Source organism: Euleptes europaea, chromosome 2 (assembly GCF_029931775.1).
Source record: "Euleptes europaea isolate rEulEur1 chromosome 2, rEulEur1.hap1, whole genome shotgun sequence".
In the NCBI taxonomy this organism is placed as follows: Eukaryota; Metazoa; Chordata; class Lepidosauria; order Squamata; family Sphaerodactylidae; genus Euleptes; species Euleptes europaea.
The window spans coordinates 136480062-136501278 of record NC_079313.1 but is presented as its reverse complement, the minus strand read 5'-3'; the positions used below and the strand labels follow the sequence as shown (position 1 = coordinate 136501278).

General features: G+C 50.9%; 1 protein-coding gene across 1 annotated transcript; it reads left to right on the top strand.

Annotated features, from left to right (window-relative positions):
* The first annotated feature begins 394 nt into the window (after positions 1–394).
* Positions 395–20936, top strand: SCRT2 (scratch family transcriptional repressor 2). Its single transcript, XM_056844195.1, has 2 exons — positions 395–533; positions 20227–20936. The coding sequence occupies exons 1-2, from the start codon at positions 395–397 to the stop codon at positions 20934–20936; spliced, it is 849 nt and encodes a 282-aa protein (XP_056700173.1).
* The last annotated feature ends 281 nt before the right edge of the window (positions 20937–21217 follow it).

Sequence of the window (21217 nt, the reverse complement as noted above, 5' to 3'; positions counted from 1 at the left end):
TTCTTTCACTATCTTTCTCTCCCCCTTCCCCTCGCAAGGCTCTGCCCGCTCACGTGCTGATGGTCCTGGGGGGACAGTTGATGGATTAAAGGGCTGAGCCGCTCCACCTGATCTCGCCCCCCCTCCCCCAGCCTGCGTCCCATATAAAGACAGGGGAGGGGGGTGGGAGCGCGCTGCTGACCTCAGCTATTCCTTAGCAGTCCCCCCCCCTCCACTCGCCCACCCGCTTTTCCCTCCCCCTTTCCTCCTCCTCCTCCTGCCCCCCCCCCCAGCCCCTCTGCCTTCTCGCCTCCTCTGGCTCCCCACCGGAGAGAGCGAGCGAGCGAGGGAGGGAGGCCGAGCGCGCCGGCGGGGAGCTGTCCGAGGTGCTGATCGCCGCCGCCCCGTCCGCACCATGCCGCGCTCCTTCCTGGTCAAGAAGATCAAGGCCGACGCTTTCCAGCCAGGCCCGGCCCCCACTTACCACCCCCTGGAAACTTCGTACGACCCGCTGGAGGGGCCCTTGGAGGCCAAAGACCCCGGGGTGGAGGATGGTAAGGCGAAGGGCTTGGGGTGGGTGGGGGGTGGAGGAAGTCCGAGGAGGCCGGTGGAGGTGATGGGGGAACTCCCTGCCCCAGGAGGTGGTGATGGCTGCCAACTCGGAAGGCTTTAAGAGGGGAGTGGGCATGTCCATGGAGGAGAGGGCTGTCCATGGCTACTAGTCATGATACTGGTCATGATCATTGTCTTGTATGGGAACTTCCTAGAGGCCCCTGGTTGGCCACTGCGAGAACGGACTGGTGGACTTGATGGGCCTGGGTCTGATCCAGCGTGGCTTTTCTTATGATCTTATGAAAGGGGTGTGGGGTTTTGTGTGGGTGGGTGCGTGGGTGGCGAGGGTATTAATCCGGAGAACAGGAAGGAGGGACGCAGCTCTTCCCTGATCCAGTATGGGAGCGGCGGGTGTCGATCGCCCTTCCCAGTTTTCGGCAACTATCCCGGGCGCTCTCCTGTCTCTGCGCGGCGGATCGGATGCTGGCACTGGCAGGATCCTTTCACCGGCGCCTCCCCCGCCCCCGGGATCCTTTCACCTGCGCCTCCCCGCCTCCCCCCGCACGCTTCCCCGACAGGTGCGGTCTCCTGGACCTCAGGCAGGGAGTAACAGCACAGGAAGACGTCAAGCTGCCTTATACTGAACCAGACCCTTGCTCCATGAAAGTCAGTCTTGTCTACTCGGACCGGCAGCGGCTCTCCAGGGTCTCAGGCAGGGGGTCTTTCCCATCACCTGCTTGCTAGTCCCTTTGACTGGAGATGCCGGGGATAGAACCGGGGACCTTCTGCATGCCAAGCGGAGGCTCTGCCGCTGAGCCACGGCCCCCCTCGGTATCCCCTTGTGAACCGCGGTCCGCTGTCATATCCAGGTCTAGCGTAGGACCGGGGAGGGGCCCTGATCCGCCGGGAAGGAGTTTGGATGCGCTCTCAGCTCCCGGGATCTGGTGGTGGGCGAAAGTGAGGGTCGCGACATCAGGGGAGCAGAGAGCGGAGGAGGAGTGGGGCGGCGGAGGGTCGGGGGGAGAGAAAGAGGACCTGGGACCGGCGTTTGCAGCACAAACGGGGCTCCGTTTCCCGCACAGGGAGTTCCCGAGGATCCAGCCCGTTTCTTTGCGGGGGAAGGAAATCGAGAAAATCTGGGACTCCAACAGAAACAAAAGAATCGTCCTGGGGCACCGGACAGACTCGCACGGCAGGCTTCTTTTGTCCTGCCTGCAAGGGATGGACATGGGTTGGAGCCAGCGTGGTGTCGTGGTTAAGAGCGGTGGTTTGGAGCGGTGGACTCTGAGCTGGAGAACCGGGTTTGATTCCCCCCCCCCCCACTCCTCCACATGAGCGGCGGAGGCTAATCTGGGGGACTGGATTTGTTTCCCCACTCCTGCACACGAAGCCAGCTGGGTGACCCTGGCCTAGTCACAGCTATGTTAGAGCTCTCTCGGCCCCACCTACAGCACAGGGTGTCTGTTGTGGGGAGGGGAAAGGAAGGTGATTGTAAGGCGGTTTGATTCTGCCTTAAGTAGAGGGGAAAGTAGGCATATAAAAACCTCCTCCTCCTCCTCTTCTTCTTCTTCTTCATCATCATCTGGGACTCCTCCAGAAATCCTACTATTATGGATACCTTTTTAAAGCCATCCCCCTCTTTCTGCCTCTCTCTGACTCTGTTTGTCTGTCTCTCTCACAGATATGAGAGAGAGAGAGAGCAGACAGACAGACAAACATACACTCAAAACCGAATCTATGGTACATCTATGCCTTTCAGCCTCCAGTCCAAAACCACTGACTGAACCCTAATGTGGACGCAGACTCTCACAATCTCTCATCTCTACCCAAGGGGAGTGGGGACCTCCCCCTCCCTCTGCTCTTCTCTGCCATCCACAGTAAGCTTTTCTCCCCTGCCATTCACTTCTACCCTCTCTTGACAAAAAGCAACAATGCCCCCCATGCCTGTTTTGAGCCCGTCTCACCACCCTCCCAGTCCAGCTTCTTAGTAGATCTGATGGATTGTGGAGGGTTTTGTGTGTGGGGGGGATTCATTCATATAACTTCTTTGCAAGTAGGGCACGGCAACATTTTGGAAGTTTGTCTCCCGTGTGCATTTGTGTGTGGGCTGGTGGGCGAAGCGTTTGCTTGCGCATATCTGTTTCCACGCTCTGACCTGGATGGCCCCGACTAACTGAATCTCTTCAGATTTCCAAGGCTAAGCAGGGTCAGCCCTGGTTAGTACGCGGACAGGAGATCACCAAGGAAGCTCAAGGTCGGGACACAAAGGCAGGCAATGGCAAACCTCCTCTGTTTCGTCTCTGCCCTGACCTGGATAACCCAGGCTGGCCTGATCTCATCAGATTAAGGGGAGACATGATAGAGGTCTATAAAATTATGCATGATATGGAGAGAGTGGACAGGCTTTTCCCCCTCTCTCATAATACTAGAACGCGGGGTCATCTGCTGAAGCTGGAGGGTGAGAGATTCAATACTGATAAAAGGAAGTATTTCTTCACACAATGCGCAGTTAAATTGTGGAACTCCCTGCCCTAGGATGTAGAGATGGCTGCCAACTGGGAAGGCTTTAAGAGGGGAGTGGACATGTTCATGGAAGAGAGGAGTATTCATGGCTATTAGTAAAAATTGATAGTAGTCATGATGCGTATCTATTCTCTCCAGGATCAGAGGAGCATGCCAAATATATTAGGTGCTGTGGAGCACAAGTAGGGTGCTGCTGCTGCAGTCATTTCATTTGGGGGCTTCGTAGAGGCACCTGGTTGGCCCCTGTGTAAACAGACTGCTGGACTTGATGGGCCTGGGTCTGATCCAGCAGGGCCTTTCTTATGTTCTTATGTTAGATCTCGGAAGCTAGGTATCATGCAATGGTAGAGAGCCGGCATGGTATAGTGGTTAAGAGCGGTGGAATCTTGGAGAACCAGGTTTGATTCTTCACTCCTCCACATGAAGCCTGCTTGGTGACCTTGAGCTAGTCACAGTTCTCTTTGAACTCTCTCAGCCCCACCTACCTCACAGGGTGTCTGTTGTGGAGAGGGGAAGGGAAGGCAATTGTAAGCCAGTTTGATTCTCCTTAAAAAGGTAGAAAAAGCCAGCATACAAAAACCAACTCTTCTTCTTCATCTCCTCCTCCTCCTCCTCCTCCTCCTCCTCCTCCTCCTCCTCCTCCATTTCCTCCAGGGGAGCTGATCTCTGTAGTCTGATGTGTGTGAGAGAGGGAAAGGTAATTGTAAGCTGCTTTGAGACTCCTTACAGTAGAGAAAAGCAGGTATAAAAACCAACTCGTCTTCTTCCACAGTTATATTAGTGTACCTCTACCTGAGACCCTGGAGAGCCGCTGCCGGTCTGAATAGACAATACTGACTTTGATGGACCAAGGCTCTGATTCAGTAGAAGGCATCTTCATGTATTCATGTGCTCAGTGTATGAAGATTGCACTGTATACATCAATATATGAACAGGTGGATTGTATTGATGGATGGGACCAAGGGCTGTTCTATCCCAGTAGCATTCTGATTCCCAAAGCGGACAGCCCCTGGACACTCCCAAGCAGGGTGGAAGGCCCTGGCCTTCTCAAGTTGTTTCTCCCCAGTGCCCAGTCTCTAATCCTAGTTTCAGGTGCGTGGCCATGTCGGTCTGTGGTAGAGCACAGTCCAGCAGCACCAGAGACCAACAAGATCTCCAAGGTATAAGCTTGCAAGAACCAACAGTCTTAGTATCTGATGAAGGGAGTGTTGACTTTGGAAAGGTTATATGCTGGAAATCTTGTTGGTCTTTAAGGTGCTGCTGTGCTAGAATCTTGCTTGGCCTCAGGTCCCGGATCTTCCAGTTAGATGATGCGGCAAATGGCTGCCCATTGATCTCTACACCATAAATCTGCTGAATATTTTAAATCAAATTTAAGATGAGCTCAAAGAAACATCTTTGAGGACCTCCTGCACATGCTGTTATTATCCCTGAGCTGAATGGCCTGGGCTAGTCAGATTTCTGAAGCTAAGCAGGGTCAGCCCTGGTTAGGACTTGGAGGGGAGACCATCAAGGAAGTCTAGGGTTGCTATGCAGAGACGGGCAAGGGCAAACCACCTCTGCCTGTCTGCCCTGATCTGGATAGCCCAGGCTAGCCCACTCTTGTCAGATCTGGGAAGCTAAGCAGGGTCAGCCCTGGTTAGTAGTAGTGGATGGGAGACCACCAAGGAAGTCCAGGGTTGCTTGGCAGAGGCAGGAAATGGCAAACTGCCTCTATTATGGTGGTCCCTATGTGATCACCATAAATTGGCTGCTACTTGATGGCACTTTCCTCCACTACCATGTGGTTTTATTAATGCCACATGTTCTGTGGTGCTTCGTTTTAAATAAATAGTACATCCCAGACAGCCAATCACTATGCTCAGCATACCCTAACCAACGTTATCTGTTATGAGGTTTTGGGGAAATCTGAATATTTGAGGGGAGGGGGGAAGAAGAAGAGCTGGTTTTTATATGCCGGCTTTCTTTACCACTTAAGGAAGAATCAAACCAGCTTACAATCTCCTTCCCTTCCCCTCCCCACAACAGACAGCCAGTGAGGTAGGTGGGACTGAGAGAGCTCTAAGACAGCTGTGACTAGCCCAAGGTGACCCAGCTGGCTTCGTGTGTAGGAGTGGAGAAATCAACCCAGTTCACCAGATTAGCCTCTGCCGCTCATGTGGAGGAGTGGGGGATCAAACCGGGTTCTCTAGATCACACTCCACCGCTGGAGGCACTGGAGTAGAAGTATGAAGACTTGAAGTCTGTCAGCTATGGCTTCAGAAGATGGGAAGGGGGGGATTCCTGGAAGTCATTCTCAATCTCCCTTGGCATGTACTTGTAATCTGATGAAACCTGCTTGTTTGCAAGAAAGTGTCGGAGGAAGGAAGGAAGTGTTGGAAAAAGGAAGGAAGGAAGGAAAGAAGGAAGGAAGGAAGAGCCAGCTTGGTGTAGTGGTTAAAGTGCCAGACTAGGAACTGGAAAACCCAGGTTCAAATCCCCATTCTGTTACAGAAGCATGCTGGGTGACCTTGGGCCAGTCACACACGCTCAGCCTAACCAACCTCACAAGGTTGTTGTGAGGACATAATAGAGGTGAGGAGAATGATGTAAGCTGCTTTGGGAGCTCCTCGAGGAGAAGGGTGGGGAAAGGGAGGAAGGAAGGAAGGAAGGAAGGAAGGAAGGAAGGAAGGAAGGAAGGAAGGAAGGAAGGAAGGAAGGAAGGAAGGAAGGAAGGAAGGAAGGAAGGAAGTTCCAGGTGTTTGGGTCAATTCAGAAAGTGAACTTCAGTGGGGGTGGCAGAGGAATAGTATGAAACAAAAACACAGTGGAGTCCTCTGCCAGGGTGACTCATCCAAGCAAGCTCAACTACAAGTCAAATTCTTTTTTAAAAAAATCACCTCCCAATTGCCAGTAGTGCACTTAAAATCCATGCACAGGGATATATATCAAATGTGTGAAAAAATCCAACCTTTTATACCTCAAGTTGTGAGTGCCACAATATGATTCATAGCAGACCTAGTTTAAATGAGGGTAAGTGAAGACCAGGGAGCCTCATGGTGCAGAGAGGTAAGCTATGGTACTGCAGTCAAAAGCTCTGCTCGCAACCTGAGTTTGATCCCGATGGAAGTCGGTTTCAGGTAGCAGGATCAAGGTCAACTCAGCCTTCCATCCTTCCAAGGTCGGTAAAATGAGCACCCGGCTTGCTGGGGGTAAAGTGTAGACGACTGGAGAAGGCAATGTCAAACCACCCTGTAAACACAGTCTGCCCAGTAAACATCATGATGTGAAGTCACTCCATGGGTCAGTAATGACCCGGTGCTTGCACAGGGGACTACCTTTACTGTTTTTTAAGTGAAGACCAGGCGCTGTCTTTCGGGATCGGGGCTTTTCCCCACCTCCTCTGTGGGTCCATGTTTGGTCTCAAGAGCCTCCTTTGAGAGAGCTGGCCATGTGGTGCACATTGACTGTGCAAGACCAGATGTCCAAGGCTTCACAGGTTATAGGGGTACACGTCACCCTCCTTGTTTATAACATTATTAATGTCACCACCCTGCAAACAGTCCAAACAACTTACTCTAAATAAAAGCATGATTTAAGCCATACAAATGTCATGCACCAACTTACCAGAAAAACAACAACAATCCAAACATGAGTTTGAACTTCTTGGTTGCTGTTGGAAAGAACACTGGGCTGGACTAGGGAGACCTCTCTGGCCCAACCCTGCAGGGCTCTGCTTATGTTCTTTACTGTCCTCATAAGAGGGTGTAGTGGAAAGTACTGTCAGGTTGCAGATGACTTATGACGACCCCGTAGGGTTTTCAAGGCGAGAGACTTCAAAGGTGGTTGTTTGCCATTGCCTGCCTCTGAGTCACTTCCCTAGTGTTCCTTGGTAGTCTCCCATCCAGACTAACCAGGGTTGACCCTGCTTAGCTTCCGAGATCTGATGAGATTGGGCTAGCCTGGGGCATCCAGATCCAGGCAGATGAACAGAGGTGGTTTGGCTTTGCCTTTCTTTGCGGAGCAACCCTGGACTTCCTCGGTGGTCTCCCATCTAAAGACAAACCAGGGATGACCCTGCTTAGCTTTCGAGATCGGATGAGATCAGGTTAGTCAGATGAACAGAGGTGATTTTCCATTGTTTGCCTCTGCTTAGCAACCCCAGTCTTCCTTGGAGGTCTCTCATCCAAGTACAAACCAGGGTCCACCCTGCTTAGCTTCCAACATCTTATGAGACTGGGCTAGCCTGGGCCATCCAGGCCTATGAAAAGTAGACTGAGGTCGTTTATGCATGGGAGTTTTACCGGAGGTTTGTTGCTCGCTGGGCCCACACTTTCCTGTTGGGAGTCTATGCACCAGCAGTCTCCAAGCTCAAATCAGGAAGTATTCGAATCACCGCCCCTTGAAATGCTGCTTTGTAATTGGCTGTAGTGAGAGAAAAGTTCCCTCCCACCCAAACCCAATTGCCGCATAAAAAAGCATTTTAAGAACAACAAGGAGCAATCTGAAAAGAAGGGGGGGGGGGAATCCAAGCCTGAGTTTTAAAAAGCCTTTCTTCTGCTCAGAAAGCGCTCTGATGAAGCAGGAAGTATTTGAATCCCTGCCTCTGGACATGCTGCTTTGTAACTGGCTGTGAGAGAAATAAGCTTGTGTGTCCTGCGCTTTGCCTTATGCATGGGGATTTCACCCAGGTTGAGCTCAGGAAAGAAGGAAGAGTCAGGTTAACAGAGGAATGGGAAGACCCGGACATTGCAAGGGCTGGCAGCGAGGTCATCTGGAATGGACAGGAAACTCATGCATAACTCCAAGGAACAACCGAGACAGACCAGGGCGAACGTGAGTGAAAGTACCCATGCACAAATGACCTGAGATTAACAGCTCTCAGACTTTTTGAAGTGGGAGACAATCTTTGGGAGCCACTACTGCATGGCTCCAAAAAGCAATAGAACCAGGCGTTGCCTATCGCTTCCTACACCTCTGGTGTCTGGGAGCAAGCCTAGCCCTGAGAATGAATTGGGGGTATGGGGAGAAGAAGACGAGGAGGAAGGCACGTGGAATATCTGCTCTCTCTTATCATTTCCCATGGCAGGGTGGGCCAGTCACATACTCTCAGCCTAACCTTTTTAAGAGCATCTGCTTGGCATGCAGAACTTCCCAGATTAAATCCCCGGCATCTCCAGTTAAAAGGACTAGGTAAGTAGGTGATATGAAAGACCTCTGCTGGAGACCCTGGAGAGCCGCTGCTGGTCTGAGTAAATAGTGACTTTGTTGGACCAAGGGTCTGATTCAGTACAAGGCAGCTTCATGTGTTCATGTATGAGGGCAGGGAGCTGTTCCTGTTGGCAGCAGAGGATAGGGCATTCAATAATGGGTTTAAATTGTGGGCGGAAAGGTACCGGCTGGATATTAGGAAAACCTTTTAACAGTAAGTGTTGCTTGACAGTGGAATCAGCTACCTAGAGAGGTGGTGAGCTCTCCCCTCACTGACAGTCTTCAAACAGAGGCTGGACAATCACTTCTCAGGGATGCTCTAGGCTGATCCTGCATTAAGCGGGGGCTTGGACTAGATGGCCTCTATGACCCTTCCAACTCTATGATTCTATGTGTGTAACCTACCTCACAGGGTTGTTGTAAGGATGAAATGGAGAAGAGAATGATGTAGGCCACTTTGGGGATAACAGTGGGGGTATAAAGGATGTAAATAAATCAATTCCGATGGAAGTGAGCTACCCACTCGTTCTCAAGGGAACTGACCAGGCAGGCTTGCCAGGGAATTGTTGACAGAAGAAGGAAACTCAGGAGTTGATTCATCCCTAGTAGAACCGATGCAGAACAAAGACTGCATTGACCAGCAACAGCTCTTCCTCTTGTCTCTGGCTGTGGGGGCGGTGGGGGGACAGGCAGATCGATGGGAAAGGGAAGCAGCATGACCATATGGATTGCTTCCCCCAGGGGAGAGTGCTGGGGAAGACGGGAATCTCTCCCCTCCCCCTGTGCAAAAGGCAGGGCCTTTCTCCATTGGCCCACCCCCTCGTCAGTCACAACCATCCATGCATGCAGCTGCATTGCCCTGATTAGGCAGAGCTGTTCTGTGGCCCTCCCCCTCTCCTCCCTTAACAGCCTGGGGGTCTCCCTGGAGCCTCCCCGTTCTTCTCCAAGGAGCAGGAAATTCAATGTATTTGCAAACTTTGCACTTATGCAATTGCTTCCTCTGTTGCTGTGAACGGGAAGCCTCGCAGGAGGGGCCGGTGGCTCAGTGGCAGAGCATCGGCTTGGCATGCAGAAGGTCCCAGGTTCAATCCCTGGCATCTCCAGCTAAAGGACCAGACAATAGGTGATGTGAAAGTCCTCTGCCTGAGACTCTGGAGAGCTGCTGCCAGGCAGCTTCATGTTCCTGTCTCTCCCACTTGCCCAGCAGGGCTTCTGATTGGCCACTGGAGATCTGGGCAGAAGAAAAATTTCCGTGGCAGCTGCAACCACAGCACTGGGTTTTTTTCTCTACCACTCCTCTTTCTCAGTGCATTTATTAAATCCCCTCTCTTCTCCCCAGCACTTGTGCTTCCTCTGAGCACCTGCCTCCGCCTCTTGAGAGCCAGCATGGTGTAGTGGTTAAGAGCGATGGTTAGGAGCGGAGGACTCTAATCTGGAGAGCCAGGTTCGATTCCCCACTCCTCCACATGAGCGGCGGAGGCTAATCTGGTGAACCATGTTGGCTTCCCCACTCCTACACACGAAGCCAGCTGGGTGACCTTGGGCTAGTCACGGGTCTCTTTGAGCTCTCACAGCCCCACCTACCTCGCAGGGTGTCTGTTGTGGGGAGGGGAAGGGAAGGTGATTGTGAGCTGGTTTAATTCTTCCTTAAGTGGTAGAGAAAGTTGGCATATAAAAACCAACTCTTCTTCTTCTTCTCTTGGGACAGACATTTTGTGGTTTGCCCACAAAGGCTCAAAAAGGTTGAAGACCTCTGGGGCAGAGACTCAAGAGAATGTTCTTCTTATGGAGGAGCTTTTAGTTCTGTTGGGCAACTCTAATTAGGAATAACCAAATTAAAGAAAAATGTTTTCCCTAACAATAAATGACAGCTCTTTCTTATTAATAATGGCATCTTATTTCCACCAGTATTTCAAAAAAAAATTGATGTTTGAGTTACATGCATGCTTATCTAAATTTACTCAATGGTCGGGCCAGAACCAGCGGGTTGAAATTAAATAAAAAGAGTTTCCGTCTAGACATTAGGAAGAATTTTCTAACAGAGCGGTTCCTCAGTGGAACAGGCTTCCTCGGGAGGTGGCGGGCTCTCCTTCTTTGGAGGTTTATAAGCAGAGGCTAGATGGCCATCTGTCAGCAAAGCTGATTCTGTGAATTTAGGCAGATCATGAGAGGGAGGGCAGGCAGGGATGAGCCAGTGTTCGTCTCTCGTGGCCCTTTCTTACATGCCCAGGGTAATTCTGACTTGTTGTTCTGATCCAGAAAACATGCTCAGATGTTTCCAATGTGGTGGTGGTAGAAAATAGCCGTGTCGTCACAGCCGACTTATGGCAACCCCATAGGGTTTTCCAGACAAGAGATGGACAGAGGTGGTTTGCCATTGCCTGTTTCTGTGGAGCAACCCTGGAATTCCTTGGCGTTGTCCCATTCCAAGGGCTAACTACGGCTGACCCTGATTTGTTTCCAAGATCTCGTGAGATCGGGCTAGCCTGGGCCATCCAGATCAAGGCTTTTCTGAGCTAGCATTAGCTAAAAGGTAGAGGGGTCTTCCTTCCTTCCTTCCCACTGCAAATTCGAAAGCTACCAGCACAGTGTCAGGTCTGGACCTTTCCTGCTAGCTAGCATCATGATCATAGAGCTTTTCAACAGGGATGAGTGTGTCAAAATGCATCGAGTACGCAAGCCTGTTTTGATGCTTGTGGATTGACTGCCATGAAAATCAGGAGTCAACTGAGGATGCGGAGAAGTCCAAAGAAAGGGAATCTTGATGAAGCCCCAAATCAGCAGCTTTAGCATGTTCACAGGAAATGCAATCAACCTCAAGTAGGCATGACCAGGTATCCCCAGGGGAGCCCCCGGCACTGCTGCTAGACAACGTTCCCCCTCCTTTTTACCCCCTCCCCTTTTCAATTTGAAAATAGTTGTCTGGGGCTTTGAGGCTCTTCTTCCTCTGCTAGGAAAGCTGACCCAAGCAAAACAAACAAAAAAACAAACCCCATGACTTTGCATGTTCTTTGTCAAAGGGAAACTGGATGTCCTTGAGAAACGAAAGCCAGTGAGAAATACTCCTTCCTCTTACAGAGAGCCAGCATGGTGTAGTGGTTAGGAGCAGTGGATTCTGATCTGGAGAACCGGGTTTGAGTCCCTACTCCTCCACGTGAGCAATGGAGGCTAATTTGGTGAACCGGGTTGGTTTCCCCACTCCTGCACATGAAGCCAGCTGGGTGACCTTGGGCAAGTCACAGTTCTATTAAGAGCTCTTTCAGCCCCACCTACCTCCCAGGGTGTCTGTTGCGGGGAGGGGAAGGGAAGGTGATTGTAAGCCAGTTTGAGACTCCAAAGAAGAAGCAGAAGAGTTGGTTTTTATATTCCAACTTTCTCTACCACTTAAGGGAGACTCGAACCAGGTTACAATCACCTTCCCTTCCGCACAACAGAGGTAGGTGGGGCTGAGAGAGCTCTAACAGAGCTGTGACTAGCCCAAGATCACCCAGCTGGCTTCGTGTGTAGGAGAGGGGAAACAAATCCAGTTCACCAGATTAGCATCCACCGCTCATGTGGAGAAGTGGGAAATCAAACCCGGTTCTCCAGATTAGCGTCCACCACTCTTAACCACTGTACCACGCTGGCTAGAGCAAGTCGGCATATAAAAACCAACTCTTCTCCTTCTCCTTCTCCTTCTCCTCCAGGGGAGCTGATCTCTGTAGTCTGATGTGTGTGAGAGAGGGAAATGTAATTATAAGCTGCTTTGAGACTCCTTATGGTAGAGAAAAGCAGGTATAAAAACCAACTCTTCTTCTTCCACAGTTATATTAGTGTATCTCTACCTGAGACCCTTCTCCATAGCATCCAGAAGTGGCCAGTGACAGAATGGGATGTTACAACACCTCTGGAGCATGTTGATGTTGCTTGTATTGCTTCAGGAGCCACACGGCTTGGATCCAGACTTCAGTGACAATGATAATGTTATCACTGTTAGCTGCATCCTGGGTACCAGCTGAACAACCCTTGCCAACGCTACAGGGAGTGGTAGTGGCTCAGGGGTAGGGCACCTGCTTTGCAAGGGGAAGGACCCCGGTTCAATCCCTGGCATCTCCAATTAAAAAGGACGAGGTGCAGGTAGGCTTGCCAACTGCCCAATGGGGGCAGGCAAAAGCCCGCCAATCCACCAGGCTGCCCGCCACCCCTCAGCTGGTTGGCGTGCAAAAGAAGACCGGGCGGGGGGGGGAGGCGTGCGACCAACACGCAGACGACCTACACGATGCGCCAACGTTACTTCCGGGCTTACCTATACTCTATAGAGTTTTGGTGGAGATGGATAGAGCGCCCGTATTTCTTTCGGGTAAACCTGGAAGTGATGTCAGCGTGTTGCATGGGTTGAGCATGCACACGTCGCGCACCCCCAGCCACACAATTGCAAATCTTGCACAGGTGAAGCACAACAACCTGGCAACCCTAGGTGCAGGGGATTTGAAAGACCTCCACCTGAGACCCTAGAGAGCTGCTGCCAGCCTGAGTAGACAATGCTGACCTTGATGGACCAAAGGTCTGATTCAGTAGAAAGCAGATTTGTGTATTCACGTGTCTACGGGGCCCAGGTGGCTCCACTTGCCCTCTGCCACGAATCTGCCCCAGCGTGAGTATGTGCTCTGCACAAATCAGGTTCCAGGTTCTCTCACTGCCCTTCCCGTGAAGGGTTCCAGAGAGCAGGGCCAGGAGTGACCTTCAGGCGAAACCTTAGCCAGCTGCAGTCGGTCAGAGGGGGCTCAGCCATTCCCCGCACCTCCACATTCAGAGGCAGTCAACCTCTGAATCCCAGCACCAGGAGTCAACAATGGGGGAAGGCCTCGGCCTCTTTTGCCCTGTGGTTGGCCCTTGAGAGGAACTGGTGGGCCACTGTGTGAGACGGGATGCTGGACTAGATGGACCCTCACTGGTCTGATCCAGCAGGGCTCTTCTGATGTTCTTATGAAGGTCTTGGCCTCCACACCCTTTTGTTGGCCCTCCAGAGGAATCGGTTCGTCACAGTGCTAAACAGGAAGCTAGACTAGATGAACCACTGGTCTGATCCAGCAGGGTTCTGTTTATGTTCTTATGAAGGCCTCGGCCTCTGTGCCCTGTTGTTGGTCCTCCAGAGGAACTGGTTGTCCACTGTGTGACTAGATGGACCCCTGGTCTGATCCAGCAGGGCTCTTCTCATGTTTTCATGTCCTTATTGACCCTTCAAGCACTCCTGAGCTTGGCTAGAGGGCCTTCCTACCACCATGTAGCCAACCCAGCCCCAGCCCAATGTCATACCTGGTGCGAGGTACCCTGAACGAACCTCTTTCCCCCTCCTCCCAATGGATTACTGTTCTGCACGCCACAGTGGATAAACGAATTTGGATTCTGTGGTCGTTCCAGGAGAACCTGAAATTAAATCCTGAAATATTCCTTTCCCCCCCCCCCACCCCACTGTTTGCTTTTCATCCTCTTGCATGAAATAGTTTGCAAGCGTTTGGTGTGAGAGGGAAGCTGAAGGAAAAAGGGGGGAGGGTTCGTTTTGGTTCTCCTTCTGGCAATAACCTTGCTGTGCGCTCCGGAGAAAGTGTGAAAAATTGCTGAGCGGTGCATTTTTCCGCGCAGAGCGTGTGACTGCCCTTGGTAAACAAGGAGAGGCGGAGGAGAGGGGAGAACGGAAGGAGGGAAACTGTGCATCACAGATATGGAAGAGAGAGCTGTGGGGGGCGGGAGGGGGGATGGGGGGATGTCAGTTATGCCCTGGTGCGTTTTATACATGCCAGGAATTCAAGGCAGGTTTTCAAAGAAACGATTTCTCCGTCCCAAGCAGAGGATTGCATCTTGAGTGTGACAGAAATGCAAGGGGGGGGGGAAGAATCCTTCAGCACTGGGTGCTCCGAATAAAATCAATATTGCAGCAGGGTGTAAGGGACCTGGAGGAGGCATCTATTATTCGGTAGAGAGCTCTGGTGCTCAACGTTCAAAATACAGCCCTTACCGTCCTCTTCCCGGGTTGTCAGATTTTAAGGTCTTCCTACTTCTGCAAGAGTTCTCCCTCTGATATCTGACGAAGGGAGCATTGACTCTCGAAAGCTCATGCCCTGGAAATAGGGTTGCCAACCTCCAGGTACTAGCTGGAGATCTCCCGCTATTACAACTGATCTCCAGCCGATAGAGATCAGTTCACCTGGAGAAAATGGCCACTTCGGCAATTGAAGTCCCGCCCCTCCCGAAACCCCGTTCTCATCAGGCTCCGTCCCAAAAACCTCCCGCCGGTGGCGAAGAGGGGCCTGGCAACCCTACAAATGAATTATGTAAATAAATAATAAAATAAATAACTAGGAAAGAGCATAGGGAAAGATATCAAGGTCTTTTATGCATGGCTGTTTCCCTCGCAGTCACCCCGCTGATGACTTCGGGTCTTTGTGGTGATTATGCAGAGGCCGCCTCACTCCCCCCATTGCATTTTGCTCGCATTTTCAGAGACCTGTTTCTATCTCGAATTTGAAAACGTGGGCAAAACACGGGGAAACGCAGGGGGAGAGCGGAGCGAACTGTGACGGTCGGAAATGGCATGCATAATCACAACAAAGACCTGAAGTCGTGGGAGGGGTGACCGCGAGGGAAACAGCCATGCATAAAAGGCCCAAGACCTTCCGGTAACTTGTTCCTGAGAACCTACGAAGCATTGACTCCTAACCTGAAAATCTTGTTGATCTCTAGAATGCTACTGGATTCAAATCTAGCTCAAATAAACAAATGTCCTAATTTAGCTGCCTATTGAAAAAAATCCCTTTATTTTGGGGACCAAACCTTATGCTTGCCAACTGAATGCCATCTGTAGTTTCACTAGGCTGAATGGCAGGGATCCCCCCCCCCCGATTTTCCTCCACAAAGCACAGATGACTGTTTCTGGAACAAGCCCCCAAAAGGCAGGCATCAATTTCCTGACATCATTAAGAGTTGAACACGTAGGGGAGGGGCCGTGGCTTAGTGGTAGAGCACCTGCTTGGCATGCAGAGGGTCCCAGGTTCAACCCCCAGCATCTCCAGTTAAATGGACTAGTTGAGTAGAAGAAGAGTTGGTTTTTATACGCCGACTTTCTCTGCCACTTAAGGAAGAATCAAACCGGCTTACAATCACCTTCCCTTCCCCTCCCCACAACAGACAAGCTGTGAGGTAGGTGGGGCTGAGAGAGCTGTGACTAGCCCAAAGTCACCCAGCTGGCTTCGTGTGTAGGAGTGGGGAAACAAATCCAGTTCACCAGATTAGCCTCTGCCGCTCATGTGGAGGAGTGGGGATTCAAACCTGGTTCTCCAGATCAGACTCCAGATCAGACTCCAAACCACCGTTCTTAACCACTACACCATGCTGGCTCTCCAGTAGGTGATGTGAAAGACCTCCACCTGAGACCCTGGAGAGTGGCTGCCAGTCTGAGTAGACAATACTGATTTTGATGGACCAAAGGTCTGATTCAATATAAGGCAGCTTCAAAACTAGAGCCTGTCCGTTTTCTATGGTGAGTGCAGTTTAGCACAGAATCTGGCCATCGGACAGATGTTCAATTCAACCGCTATTTGAAAGATTATTAGCCATAACGCTGGAACTCAGGGTCACCCAATGAAGCCGACTAGGGGAAAGGCCAGGGCAATGGTTGCCAATTCTAGGTCTAGGAATTCCTGGAGATTTGGGTACGGGGGTGGAACCCGGGGAAGGCAGGGTTTGGGGAGGGGAGGGAACTCAGTAGGTAATAATGCGATCGAGTCCACCCTCCAAAGCAGCCGTTTTCTCCAGGGGAACAGATCTCTGTGCTCTGGAGATCCGTTGCAATTCCTGGAGATCGACTGGCCCAACCTGGAGCTTGGCAACCCTCACCAGGACAGATAAACAAAAAAATTGCAGCCAGTGCATAATTAATTTAAGGGATTCACAGTTACAGGATTTGTTCATTGGGTGGTTATTATTCCTATTCCCAAGGAGATTTCTGCAAGAGCCTTTGAGGAAGGATATCAGTTGAGTTAATTAAGTAATTAATTAACGAATTCCACAGTATGATACTGGCCAGTGGCTCTGAGAGCTTTTGAAAGGGATCACAGCCAGGATTATGCAGTAGGTAGATTGGGGGTGAAGACTCAGCTTGCTGAGTGACCGTGGTCTGGTCATTCTCCCTCAGCATAGCCTACCTTGCAGGAGAGTTGTGAGGTTCAAATGGAGGAAGGGAGAATGGTGTACCCCATCCTGAGCTCCTTGATGGAAGGGCAGGATAAAAGGCACTCAATCAATAATATATTATTAGGGAATTAGGATATTAGGGGGAAGTTTTTTTACAGTAAGAGTTGTTTGACAATGGAATCAGCTACCTAGGGAGGTGGTGAGCTCCCCCTCTCTGGCAGTCTTTAAGCAGAGGCTGGACAAACACTTGTCAGGGATGCTTTAGGCTGATTCTGAATTAAGCAGGGGGTTGGACTAGGTGGCCTGTATGGCCCCTTCCAATTCTATGATTCTATGAATAACATATAGATACATTAGGCAAATTCATGGAAGATAGGTGTATTAATCTCTATTAGCCATGTCAGTTAAATGGAACCTCGCTCTTCAGAGACAGTCTACCTTTGACTACCTGGGGACAACTGACAACAGATGGATATGGCTCTGCCTGTGAGGTGTGGAACACATCTGGAAAGCCCCCTTTATCCATGGGATGCTGGAACAAACGGTTCTTCTTAACTATATTCTTAATAACCAGGACCCTAAAATCATATAAATTGTGGTGTGATGGCAATTCGCTCTTCCGTTTAGTAAGTTATGTCCTTACTGTACTTGGATGAATGTTGGATATGCCAATAAAGGTATCTGAACTGATAGTTAAATGCCATTCTTGCTAGAGCGTTCCCTTTTAGTTATATCGAATTCAGTATATGCAGAATCAGTTTCTTTTTTTAAGCCTTGACTGGCTGAATTCATCATGTTCAAATACTGGTGATAGGGAAAGGCAGTTCCGCATGCTTGCCTTCCTGATACCACCTTTCTTTTGCATAAGGGTTCCATCTACTGGTGGATTTCCAAAAGTGCAATAGAGAATAGACTGAGGATCTTCCTCACAAGAACATCAGAAGAGCCCTGCTGGATCTGACCAGCGGTCCATTTAGTCCAGCATCTTGTTTCACACAGCGGCCAACCACTTCCTCTGGAGGGCCAACAACAGGGCAAAGAAGCCAAGGCCTTCCCCTGATGTTGCCTCCTGGCACTGATTTTCAGAGGTTGACTGCCTCTGAATCTGGAGGTTCCCTTTAGTCACCATAGTCTGATCCAAGGATAGTCCCGTCCTCTGTGAATGTCCCTCTCTCCCTATTTACACTGACAGTAAAGACATTGTTATCCCAAGATCCAGGATCCAAATCACTGAGCGCTCGCTCACAGGGGCTTCGGTGCCCCCAAAGATGGACATTTGGGTGCAGCCCTCAGCTGGAGCCCTTTTCATGGCCCTGCAGCATGGTTATGGCAAGCTGGAGTGTGTCCAGAGGAGGGCAACAAAGATGGCGAGGGGTCTGGACAGCAAGTCCTATGAGGAAAGGTTGAAGGAGCTGGGTATGTTTAGTCTGGAGAGAAGAAGACTGAGAAGGGACATGATAACCATTTTCAAGTACTTGAAGGGCTGTCATATAGAGGATGGTGCTGAGTTGTTTTCTGTTGCCCCAGAAGGTCAGACCAGAACCAACGGGTTGAAATTAAATCAAAACAGTTTCCATCTAGACATTAAGAAGTACTTTCTAACAGTCAGAGCGGTTCCTCAGTGGAATAGGCTTCCTCGGGAGGTGGTGAGCTCTCCTTCCCTGGAGGTTTTTAAGCAGAGGCTAGATGGCCATCTGTCAGCAATGCTGATTCTGTGACCATAGGCAGATCATGAGAGGGAGGGAATTTTGGCCATCTTCTGGGCATGGAGTGGGGGTCACCAGGGGTGTGGGGGGGAGGTAGCTGTGAATTTCCTGCATTGTGTAGAGGGTTGGACTAGATGACCCTGGTGGTCCCTTCCAACTCAACAATTCTATGATTCTATGACCCATTTCCATTTCACCAACTCTTGGGCTATTTGGCAGCTGTCAATATTTAATTCTTTAGAGAGGCAGAAGTGAACAGGTAATGAGGCCACCCCTCTCTTCCCCTCTGCCTTTCCTTTCTCCAGGCAGGAAGAAATTGGACAAGACGGAGGGAAAGGCTTGAGAAAGGGGGGGGGGGCTCCTTTCCACTTTGGCTCATCTTATTTCCCCAGAGAAGGAGGGAGGTGCGCATCTGTGGCCTCATGCATGATCAAGACAGTCCTTTGTTTGCTGAGCAAATGTCCTCCAAAACGTCCTATCCTTACTTGCCTTGCTCAGGTCTTGCAAATTGAGGGCCGTGGCTTCCTTTATTGAGTCAATCCATCTCTTGTTGGGTCTCCCTCTTTTCCTGCTGCCCTCAACTTTTCCTAGCATGACTGTCTTCTCCGGTGACTCTTGTCTTCTCATAATGTGACCAAAATACAATCACTTCAGTTTAGTCATTTTAGCTTCTAGGGTCAGTTCAGGCTTGCTTTGATCTAGAACCCACTGATTTGTTTTTTTTGGCAGTCCACGGTATCTGTAACCCTCTCCTCCAACACCACATTTCAAAGGAATCTATTTTCTTCATTGTCCAGCTTTCACACCCATATATAGTAATAGGGAATACGATGGCATGAATTAACTTAATCTTGGTGGCCAGGGACACATCCTTACCCTTCAGATTTTTTCTAGGTCCTTCATGGCTGCCCTTCCCAGTCTCAATCTCCTTCTGGTTTCTTGGCTGCAGTCTCCCTTTTGGTTGATGGCGGAGCCAAGGAATTGAAAGTCTTCAACAATTTCAATTTCCTTAAACCACTCCTCCAAGATTAATAGATTAATCTACTGAAACGCATAGGATTGTCTACAATGTCCTTAAGTGGGTGATTACTCTGGTTGCAGTACACCTGTACTGAATTTCATCTCTGTGTTGGGAAAGTAATATTATTCATTTCACTCCTATCCCGAAGTGGATCAGGTTAGAGTAGAGCAAGTTCACCCAGGATTTGAACCTGGATCTCTGTGGTCTAAGTTCACTGCTCCAGCCCCTCTAGCCTCCTGGCTCTGGAACGTTGTTCACTCCCATGAGTGAGTCAGTGGGTTCCACAGATAGCATTAGGAAGCATTTTCTGACAGAGCGGTTCCTCAGTAGAATAGGTTTCCTTGGGAGGTGGTAGACTCTCCTTCCCTGGAGTTTTTAAAGCAGAGGATAGATCTGTCAGCAGTGCTGATTCTGTGAACTTAGGCAGATCGTGAGAAGGAGGGCAGGAAGGGTTGCACCAGTGTTTGGCTCTCATGGCCCTTTTTTGCATGCCCATGGAAATGCCGATCACCACTTTGGGTCAGGAAGCAATTTCCCTCCAGGCCAGATTGGCCAGAGATCATGGATGGTTTTTGTTACCATCTTCTGGGCATGGCGTAGGGGTCACTGTGTGTGTGTGTGGGGAGCGAATTTCCTGTATTGTGAATTTCTTGCATTGTGCTGGGGGTTGGACTAGATGACGCTGGTGGTCCCTTCCAACTCTATGACTCTTATGTTCATGGGGGAGAGGGCTATCCATGGCTAATAAAAATGGATATTAGCCATGATGCATACCTATTCTCTTCAGGATTAGAGGAGCATGCCTATTGTATTGGGTGCTTTGGAACACAGGCAGGATGCTGCTGCTGCAGTCATCTTGTTTGTGGGCTTCCTAGAGGCACCTGGTTGGCCACTGGTTGTGTGAACAGACTGCTGGACTTGATGGGCCTTGGTCTGATCCAGCAGGGCTTTTCTTATGTTCTTAACAAAGACCCAAAGTCATCAGAGGGGTGACGGTGAATGAAACAGCCGTGCATAAAAGACCTGTGTATGTCCATCCCCTTTGTCAAATGGATAATTTGCAATCTATGTATGTCCCTCTCCCAGGATACCTCCAAGCCTGCCTCACATCGTCGGGCTACAAAAATGAAAAGAAACGAGGCCTCCGGTCGCCCTCTTCGGACCCCCTTTACACCCCCATCCACGAGGACTACAGCGACCCCGAGAGCCCCCAGTCCAGCCTCTCGGCCCACTACTTCAACGGCGAGGCGGCCGTCACGGAAAGCTACTCGATGGACGCCTTCTTCATCACGGACGGACGGTCGCGGCGGCGCAGTGCGGACCAGCGGCGCGGCGGCCACCGCCACTCCTGCAGCGAGTGCGGCAAGACCTACGCCACCTCCTCCAACCTCAGCCGGCACAAGCAGACGCACCGCAGCCTCGACAGCAAGATGGCCCGCAAGTGCCCCACCTGCAGCAAGGCCTACGTCTCCATGCCCGCCCTGGCCATGCACGTCCTGACCCACAACCTCAAGCACAAGTGCGACGTGTGCGGCAAGGCCTTCAGCCGCCCCTGGCTCCTGCAGGGACACATGCGCTCCCACACGGGCGAGAAGCCCTTCGGCTGCTCCCACTGCGGGAAGGCCTTCGCCGACCGCTCCAACCTGCGGGCCCACATGCAGACGCACTCCGCCTTCAAGCACTACAAGTGCCGGCAGTGCGAGAAGAGCTTCGCCCTCAAGTCGTACCTCAACAAGCACTACGAGTCGGCCTGCTTCAAGGGCGCCGAGGAGCACGCCTGCGCCGGGGAAAACTGAGGCGGGCTCTCCCCATGGGCACAGCCAGGGAATAGGGTTGCCAGCCTCCGGGAACTAGCTGGAGAGCTCCGGCTAGTACAGCTGATCTCCAGCCGATCGAGATCCGTTCACCTGGGGAAAAATGGCCGCTTTGGCCACTGGTCTCTAGGGCGTTGAAGTCTCTCTCTTCCCCAAACCCCACCTTCCTCAGGCTCCGCTCCCAAACCCTCCCGCCAGTGGCGAAAAGGGACCTGGCAACCCTACCAGGGAAGGAGGGGTGAAGTAGACAGCAAGCCATTGTC

Bases quoted from the DNA above. Each gene is read 5' to 3' on its own strand.
- SCRT2 (XM_056844195.1), top strand. From the start codon at position 395: ATGCCGCGCTCCTTCCTGGTCAAGAAGATCAAGGCCGACGCTTTCCAG. The intron at 534-20,226 runs GTAAGGCGAAGG...TCCCTCTCCCAG, and splicing joins AGACCCCGGGGTGGAGGATG to GATACCTCCAAGCCTGCCTC.